The sequence below is a fragment of the Meles meles genome, chromosome 8, assembly GCF_922984935.1.
Source record: "Meles meles chromosome 8, mMelMel3.1 paternal haplotype, whole genome shotgun sequence".
Classification (NCBI taxonomy): domain Eukaryota; kingdom Metazoa; phylum Chordata; class Mammalia; order Carnivora; family Mustelidae; genus Meles; species Meles meles.
In genome coordinates this window covers 90528703-90538203 of record NC_060073.1, presented here as the reverse complement: position 1 = coordinate 90538203, position 9501 = coordinate 90528703, and the positions used below count along the sequence as shown (strand labels likewise).

The window sequence follows — 9501 nt, the reverse complement described above, 5'->3', positions numbered from 1 at the left end:
AACAAACACATGAAGCTGAAAGACATCACAGAGAATATGACCATGTTTGGTTTGGGCACTTAGTGTTATAGGCTAATTCTAGAGGAAGCAAGGAAGTCCGGCTAAGAAGCAAGACCTCTTCCAAGATCCAGTCTGGGCCTATGTGCCAAGACCCCTTACTCTTTTTTCAGTGACTATATCACCCTTCCACATCTGTCCCCCCAAATGACCTTCCCTGCTACTACTCTCCAGCCTGCCCCACCCCAGGCAACTGCTCCTCTTTCTTTTCTTGGGTTGACCCCCCCACACTTGTACACTGCACCCTTAGGGGTAACTAAGTTATCACATGCGCCATAGAGAAAGGTAAGGCTTAATGTCCCTCAGCTTTGGCCTGTCATATCTCAGAATCCCTACCATCTTTCTACTTTGCGATTGACCTAGCTCTATATTCCCTTTCCAGCCTTACAGACACTAGGCCAAAGACTCTGACCTCCTTTCTGCGCTCCAACTCTCTCCCTTTCTTGAAGCACCCCACCCGATCAATTCCCTTATTCAGTTTAGATCTGGACCTTCTCCCCAAAGCAACAAGTGCAGCCCCATGGGGCTCCAACCCTCCGGCCTGCCAGAGCCTGCCTCCCTTTATTTTGGAGAAGATATGAAGGCAGAGCTTGCCCAAAAGGGCTGGTGAAAATGCACACTCTTCCCCAGGGGGAGCAGTGGGGATGCGCTCAGGGGAGCTGCCTTTCACTCCTACCCATCTCTCCCCTTTGACTCCTTCCTGCTGCTCCCTGGAAATTCCTGTGATGGCGCCCAAAGCTTTACATGCAAGCAAAGCAAGCCCAAGATTAACCATTAGCTTCTCTTTTCTTATGTTTCTATGTAGTAATAAAATGTACTTTATGTACAATTCTCCCCCTAGCCCACCCCAACCCCCCAGAAGGCTTTTCTAACAAAACTGGAAGAAACAGCTGCAGCCACGCATCCCTTGGCCCTGGATTCTAATCCAGGCGAGTGGCAAAGTCACCCTGACGCTTTGTGAAGTCTGTTTCTCCCTTGAAGCTATTGTTTTGTCAACTCAATAACAATAACAACAACAAAAAACAAGATTAAAAAAAACAAACAAAACTTGTCAGAAAATTCCACATCTGAACCCTACCCAGTTGCCTCTGTGTAAAAGACATAGGAAAACAACGGGAATCAGTACAACCCTAAATATTTTCAATCCCAAATCAAAATAAAGACAGAGAGCATCGAAAAATACTAAATAATCACTGACCCCAATCCACCCCTGCTTGGATGCCCCTAAGAGCATGATCATTGGACACAGTCTCCTCAAAGTGGGACACAGACCCCACCAGCCCTGTAGAATGAAGCATCCTTCCTTCCTATAGAGAAAGTGGAATCTCCAAAGGTCTCTCATACCACCCCCCACCCCCATCTCTCAAGAAAGGAAGCTAGGGAGGCAGGTGGGGAGACAACGGTGGTGGGGCTCACCAGCACACGCTGAACTTGGTCACAAATGATGATCCACCCACATGACCCCATGCAAGCCATGAAACCCACTCCGTGTGGTCAGCCAGCAATCAAGAAACAGGATTTGCCTTCTCCTTATTGCTCATTTATTCCCCAAGCAATTGCGGTCTCAGACCCTCCTACATGCTTTCAGCTTCAGGCTCCTTCAAGTATCATGTACCCTTGTCCCGGTCTGCACATCACTTAACCCTGAAACAGTCACAGTTTCTAGTCAGGGTGCAGAATGAAGGGGCAGGCAAAAGTCTGAGACACAGGAGTAGGTTCTTATCTGAGCTGCTTCTACAGCAAAGGTACCAGACCATAAAAGAGGAAGTCTGGAAGACATTTGATTGCCCACAGAGTGGAGCACAAAAGTCATAGGAAGCTCACGAGCGCACATGGCAATTGTTCAAGGGCAGAGTACACAGGACATTTGGTCCCTAGAAATGGCTAGACCCCCATCACACAAATGTGCAAACCACACCCTCACATATGTGCACACACCCAGCATGGAAATGTGTACCTACGACACCTTTACCCTCCATCACACAGACAGAGGGGACTATATTCTGCCAATTTCCACCACAGCCCTTCAAGGAAGGACTGAAATAGCTCCCAGGGGTGCAGGAAGGCTGCCAGCCTTCAAGGACACTGTCACAAGGAGGCCGTCTTGGGAGGAGAAGTGAGTGTGAGGCCATTGAGAGATATGTTGGTTGTGTGTCCTTTGCCTAGCCTTGGGGATGCCCCAGCACAACTGCCACTGGGTGGCCAGCAAAAAGCACAGCTCCCGCTATTTGGTCTGATGTGCTGAGGTAAGGGGCACTGCCAGAGGAAGAAGAGAAGACAGGAGTCAGCACCTTTGTTAGCCCTGGAGAGAGCTTGCTGGTGGGCCCCCTGGGAAAGCACAGCCATAGTCTGAGGCACCTCAGCCCAAAGACTGGCTCTCAGCCTTGTAGGATCTCCTAAAGAGGCAAAGCCTTCCACCTTATCTTCTCCTCTTCTTTGCTAAACTCAGGACCTGGAACTCCTAGTGCATGGGGATCAGAAGATTGGCCCAACTCACCCTGAAGTCCTACAGCTCTGGCATCCCACATTCACATTTCAGCCAGGATCCACCCTGGTCAGCAAGCCACACACCAAGAAAGGCTACAAACTGAGCCAGTGTGAGACCCGTGTCTGTTCCCCATATGCCCTAGGAGAGGTACTCAGCGTGTCACTCATTGGGCACGGTAGCAGAGGTAGTGCTTCCTCGGAAAAGCAGACGGAGTTGCTCAACCTCTGCTTTACCATTTTGCTGGAGCTGCTGCCCAGTGGTAAAGTCAGGGGTCTTGGATGCCCAGAGAATGGCGTTAGCCAGAAGGTCCAGGCTCCACCCCAAGGGCGCAGGCCCAGCCCAGAAGAGTAGAGCAATCAACAAGATGAGGGCCAGAAACTGCCCCCTCCCTCCTCCATCACAATAACTCGTCGCCCTCAGAAATGAACTCTGGTTGTGTGACATGTGACAGAACGGTCCCCCCTCGCTAGGCAAGAGAAAGGAAGCACCAGGGCTGGTGTGGCAGAGAAGAATCCACTCCCTAAGATGGAAGCTCCCAGCAAGGAGCAGCTCCCAAGCTCTCAGAGCCTTCCCCTGCCAAGGTCATCGGAGCTAAGCCACTAGCAACTGCAGTGAGACCAGCAGAAGTCTCCTGGCTTTGACCTGGCCAACATCCAAGCAGGCAACGGGAGAGAGGCAGATGTCCCCCAAACCACCAAGACAACAGCACCAAGAAGGAAGTACTTCAAGGAACCTGATAGCCACCTTTATTCCCAGGCAGCCAGGGGGCAGACTCCAACAGAAGAAGAGGGGAAAGAGCAGACACACCCCCATCTATCTTCAGGACCTTCTACCCTGCTCTTGAGCAGCACCGTTATCTCACTGGGAGAGAGAGATCCATCTTTAGTCACTGTAGGACAACCTCACAGAAGCTTCTGGGTGCTAAGAGTTGGAACTAGGACAAGATTTTGGCAGAGAGAAGGATCAGAGCCCAGGCCCCCACCCACCACCCCTTCCACCTTCACCCTCCGCCTCAGCCAGCTCCACATAAATAAACTTCGAGGGAATGAGGGGTGCCAGGGGACCTCCAGAACCAAGAAACCGGAGGCACCCTCGCTTCATCCAATCCCATCCTGCTGGAGCTTGGGTCCACGGGCTGGAGGAAGGCCCAGGGCAAAGAAGAGTCTGCAGGCGGCACGTGGAGAGATGGAAAGGAGCTGCAGGCGGGCTCCCCACAAGTGGCAATTAATCAATCTGGGGAATTAGCTCCCACAAAAAGAAAGGAGGAATCCAATCAGCGCCTTTGGAACAGCACTCCAGAGGGTGCCGAGCCAGAGGCAGGCTATAAATAGAGCCGCGGCAGCCTGGCGCTCCACACAGATGGCTCCAGAACAGGAGCCGATCCTTGGGCCACAGGGCCCCCGGCCCCAGCTGGACCAAGAGGGCCTCACAGATGAGCTGTGTTTGTGCAGGACCTGCCTCTTGGCCCTCCTGCTAAGCAGCTTCTACTTCTGTAGCAGGAGCCAACCCATGGAAGAAAGAAAGACACCAGTCTGCCCTTTGCTGGCCACCCTCTCTTCACCTAGGAACCAAGAAATAAGGGCTTTCGTTTAGTTCTGTGGTAACTCATTACCTGCCCCCCAGAGCAGGCAGCTGGCCATCATGGCAAGCCCCATTTCTGCTCTGGAAGGGAGAAGGTAGAGAGATGAACGGTGAGTTCAGCTGAGAAGGCATGAATCCTGTTTCAGGAGGAATGACACCCTGGACTGACATCAGGACAGCCAACCGGCTCTCTGCCGATCCTCCTTACAAACCCCACAAGTCTGCTGCCCTCCTCCTCCTTCCTTCACTGACCACAGAAACAAACAGCACTTTGCTTCAATGTACATATATATACATAGAGAAACCCACAAACTACATAGAGATGCATTTGTATCTATATCTATATATATGTAGAATTGGAAGATGGGATAGGATAGGCAGTCCAGCCCTCTTCCAGGACTTGAAAAAACTGAAACAGAAGCAGAGAGCAGTAAAAGCCATTGCTTTCCCCTTCTTCACTTCCAAAGGTATTTGAAGAGGTGAGAAAAATCAAGCCAGTGAAGAGGGGAGAGGTAGGAAGGAGGCCGATCTCTCCCTGTCCCCAGTTCACTTCCTGATCTCTACCTACAGGTCTGCCCCTGGCCCGCTGTCCCCAAAGTGAGACCTGCTGGCCAGAATTTGGAGGAGGCTGCACTCTCGCTGGAGAGAGAATGAGCAGAACAAAGGTCAGAGCAGCCCCCCAGACTGCCCCTCAGCTGGCACACCGTCATCCTCCCTCCCCCGCCCCTCAGCCCAGCGTGACCACCCTGGGACGACTTAGAGTTGTGTCGCGTCACAGCAAGGTGGCGTGGCCAGGGTCATCGTGATCCACGCTGTTAAGGATCGCCGTCTGGTCTTCTGGGAGCTGGCGGTGGCACAGGTCCGAGAGGCGGGCAAAGGGGTCAGGCCGAGAATGTCTCTTCTTCTTTCGGAGGCAGACAGCTTCATCGGGCCACAGAACCTGGGAGTCTGGAAGCTGCTGAGCCTGGGAGGCAGAACCGTCTAGGGAGAAGGGAACAGGTGAACCAAACAAACAGGAAGAAAATAAAGTGGGTAAAAAGGAAGGTGGTCCCCTCACACACTCACTATTTTCATCTGCTGAGACATGTATCCTGGCTCTCCAGTATGAGAGTAAGAATCACCAAGTGCAACAGGGCCCGGGAACCTGGTGGCCAAAGGGCCTCCCATTCTAGAGCCATCTGTGCTGAGAATCAATGACCCAAGTCTGCTCCCCTGGTCGTACCGAGAGTCAAGAAAGCAGGATGGGTCTAGTCCATCAGCATTTCTTTTTTATCTTTAATTTAACATTAAATACTTTTATTTAAATCTGTTACCTAGTATTTCTAGTATTTAAATTTTTATTAGAGTAATATCTGTTTATTTTTTAGTGCCTCCTGGGAACCAAGCATCATTCTAGGTGTTGGGGATTCAGGCTTCTAAGAGTGGATTGGAACTCAATACACTTTCTTCACCCCCTTGTCCCCCAGCAGTGACGGACTTCACCCACAATTTCCAACCTTGCAACAGAGCCAGGTGTGGCCCTTCTTAGATTCCCTGGGCCCCTCTTCTCTCACACGGCTCTTCTGCAGATACGGCAGTAAAGTGCTGGGTTTCTAGAAAACTGTACTTTAGTGTGGAGTGAGAAGGAAGAGACAAACTTAAGGACTTAAAAAAATACAGAAATGAAATTTCCAGATACTGAAAGACCTACAGAGAAAGACGCAAACAGGGCCACGTGAGGGCAAAGGACTAAAGCACAGTTCTACTCTCAGAAGGGGAGTAAGAGTCTCGAAGGACAAGCCTTCTGAAGCTCTGAGTGAGAAGGGTTCCCAGCAGAAGGAGGGGCAAAAGTGAATGGCTTAAGAGTGAATGTGCCGTATTTCAGGGACTGAAGGAAGGCTATCGTAGCTGAAGCAGAGCGAGCAGAGGACAGCGAGGCAGGAAAGATGGAGAAGGGTATCATAAGGAATTTGAAATCTGCTCTGGTTGCCGTGGGAAGCTTCTGGAAGGTTTTCTTCAGATGTGTGTGTGTGTGTGTGTGCGTGAGTGTGCGCATTGCCATGACTGAAAGAGGATGCTGTTAACGTCTTACAAGATCATTTTGGTTGCTGAGCGTAGAATTTACTGTAGGAGGAGCCAAGGACAACCTGGAGGCTAGTGCGATCATCAGGGTGGGAAGGACAGTAACTCAGAATTCAGTTTCAGCAATCGAGGTGGAAAACAGTGGTCAAATTTAGGATCTGCTGTCAGAGTTGGGAGCATAGACCTTACCAAATGGATTGGACGGGATGTGTGAGAGCAAGAGAAGGAGCGAGGCTCACTCCCCGAGCAGCGAGGTCAGGAGTGGTGATCTTTAAGAAGCTGGGAAGGAAGTGAGGAGACACAGATTTGGAGAGGATAATCAATAACTCTATTCTGGACATTTCAAAGGCTTATAAAACATCTAAGTGCATGTTCAGCAGGCAACTGGAAATATGAGATTTGAGCTCATGGAAGAGACCGGAGCTAAAAACAGACATTTGAGAGCCATCAACATATTACAGGGCACAGGATGGTGAGACAGAACAAGAGGGAGTACAGGCATCTGAGGTGGCCCTTTTTGTTAAAACAAAACAAAACATAAATACATAGGTAGGTAGGTACATGGCTTTTCAAATGCAACGGGCTTAAGGGGGGCTCCAATTTCTCACCCAAACCCTAAAAAAATCATTTTCCTCTTTTCTGCCCCAGTACTCCCATCTATAAAGAAATAGGATAATAGCACCACCAGAAGGCGAAGTGAGAAACAAGTGCTCACTTCTTCCGAAGATTCCAGGGGCCTCTGAGGACCACTTTTCCATAACCCAGTCTCTAAAGAAAGTTACTCTCTAGTAATTAAAGATCTGCAAGGAAACTGTTCAGCTGCCTTTTTTTTGACAGCCTGTGACAAGATTCCTAAAACCATTGATTAAAAGAAAAAAAGAGTACATGATAAATACTAAAGAATTTTCTAAGTGTAAAAAAGGGCTGAATTCTTTTTGCACTATCTTCGCAGCTACTGATCAATGCTGGATATAAACATCAGACATATTTCAATAGAAATGTCCTTTCTATGACAAGGAGATTTCATTCTAGCTCACTAAGAAAAGTTTGGTCATCCTGCGGAGGCTGGGTCATGCCATGATGTTCCCTAAGCACTGAGTAGGACCCCATAATTCCCATGTTGGACTAGGAGGTCTGAAATAATAGAGAAGAAATATATAAAGAAATAGAGATAGTTCCAAAAGCCATATGGCACAGTGGAAAAAATTAAGATACTACTTATGTTGTTTAAAAATGCATTAAAGAAATACAATGTATTTTATCAAGGCGTATGTATGGAAAGTCTCTGAAAGCACGCATCCTGCCAAGAAGGACACTTCCCAGAAGGGAGGAAAGAGTCAGGAGGATGATCAGAGACTTTACCTTTCTAATTTTCCACATGAAAATTATATTTATGTATTACTTGGTAATTAATAGTAAAAAGAGACAATAACATAAGCTGGTGGATTTAATTCTAGAGAAAACCCAAAGACGGGATCTTGAACCAAACAATCACAATAACGGCGGAGAGAGGGGGAAAGAGAGGATCCGCCATTTACCGGATCGTTTCTTTGACTTCGAAGAGCCCTTGGATGACTTTTTGGGCTTCTTTATCCGTTGGTATTTCAGAGCCTCCAGCCTCTCAGGTGCAGCAGCATTCCCGGGTGCAGGTGGATGTGTTCTGGAAGGGACAATTAGAGAGGCACAGGTCAGCTCCCAGAAGAGGGAGCTTCTGAAGAAGGGCTGGAAGAAAACCATACAGCTGACCCGCAGGAGGACAGAGTCCCAGGCATCCACAGTGGTTCCTTGACACCTGCCTCTTGATTGCTCCTGGAAGGGAGAAAGGCCAGTAGAAAGCTCCAGCAGTGGGAGGCCTGCCTCAGATGGAAACCAATCTGCAGAGCAACCAGAAGACCTAAGAAAGGGAGAGAGAGACTTTAATCTTGAGTTTTATCACATGTCACTCAAACCGGGAGGAGGAAGGTCAGAGAAGAAAGCAGCTTCAGTGACCAACTTTGTTGGAAATCATCATAACAAAGACCTTTAAATGAAAAGTAAAAGGGCAGGTTAAAGCAGGAGGTGAGGAAACCTACCCCCGTGAACGGACTGTCCTCCTTTGGAAAAGAGAAGGCCAGGGCCAAATGAGAAACCCAAGATCCAGTGAGGTGGAGGGTACATAAAACCCAGCTTCACTGGGCTTCTTCCCCTCTGTCCACCAGAGTTAGGCAGAATCCCAGCAGCTAACAGCAACAAATATTTGTCATTTATCCACATTTCCCAGGGGGGGAATTTACCCAAGGGGGGTCTCCCTGACGCTCTCAGATGTCACCAGTCATGCACGAGAATAAAAGAAGGTGGAAGTAGATTACGACAGTTAGTGTCCAAATCTGGCAGCCTTGCAAAGCCCTTGCCTTCAGTAGCAAGTTCTCAGTGAATCTCTACATTTAAGATCAGTAGAGAAACTGGGGTTGGGGGAGACGCCATGGATGTCGGTCTCTCCTCCTTCCTCAGCTGTGGGACGGATGCTGTCATGTGCCTGATGGATCAACCAGGAGATTAGAACAGAGCCCACAGTTCCGCTGGAGCCTGTGCAGCCCCTGTGACAAAGGAGACCAAAAGGAGCCGAGAGGATGGACTGTCTGTGACAAACGGTAGATACTGGAGAGAATATTTCAAGAGTCATAAAAGAAAATCTAGAAGACAGGTATCAATGTCATTTCTTCTCAAAGTAAGCCAAACTTGGAGCCCGAGAAATAAAGGCAGAGAGAGAGGAGTTGTTCTTTCTTTCCCACCAGGGCTGGCCTTAGCATGCCATCAGGGGAGCAGAGACATTCTAGGGCCACAGTGCACTGAGGTGAATCACATTCTTCCTCAGTCCCCGCATCTCCCTCTTCCACCTCCATCACATTGGTTTTGGGTAAATCCTGATTAAAAGGAGGACAGCCAACTCTGTGAGGGGAAAAGAAGTGCCCAGTGGTGAGCAAGCAATCTGAAGCAGAACATCAAATGACAGAGGGATGGGAGCTCTGCAGCCCCATCTCCCCAGTCCTCATCACACTCGTGGGGATAAAGGAAGAAAAAACTTACAGACTAATTGTTGATAAACCTCTGGTCTCTGGGATTTCCTGCATTAACTGGCAATGAAGCAACCTCCATCTTCTTTGATGGATGTCATCATTCCATAGCCTTTTAGTAAATAAAATATCAAGAAGCTCCTCCAAAGTTCAGATCAGAGACAGCTTCTAGATTTTCCATATTCCCCTGACAGCACAGAGCTCAGAGGCCCCACCTACACGCAGGCAACACATGGTCTCGGAGAGAATCCAACTCACCAC

General features: G+C 49.0%; 1 protein-coding gene across 4 annotated transcripts in view; it reads right to left on the bottom strand.

Annotated features, from left to right (window-relative positions):
- Positions 1–375: 375 nt before the first annotated feature.
- IGSF9B (immunoglobulin superfamily member 9B) overlaps positions 376–9501 on the bottom strand; it is a 51797-nt gene continuing 42671 nt past the window's right edge. For 2 of the 4 annotated variants that reach the window (XM_046015444.1, XM_046015446.1), the window contains exons 19-20: positions 7726–7847; positions 376–5107 (exon numbers count right to left, since the gene is read on the bottom strand). In XM_046015444.1, coding sequence (XP_045871400.1) covers positions 4899–5107; positions 7726–7847 — 331 coding nt within the window. In that variant the 3' untranslated portion in view covers positions 376–4898. Of the gene's footprint in view, positions 5108–7725; positions 7848–9501 lie in introns of those variants that run through there. The other 2 variants (XM_046015447.1, XM_046015448.1) reach the window with 1 other exon arrangement.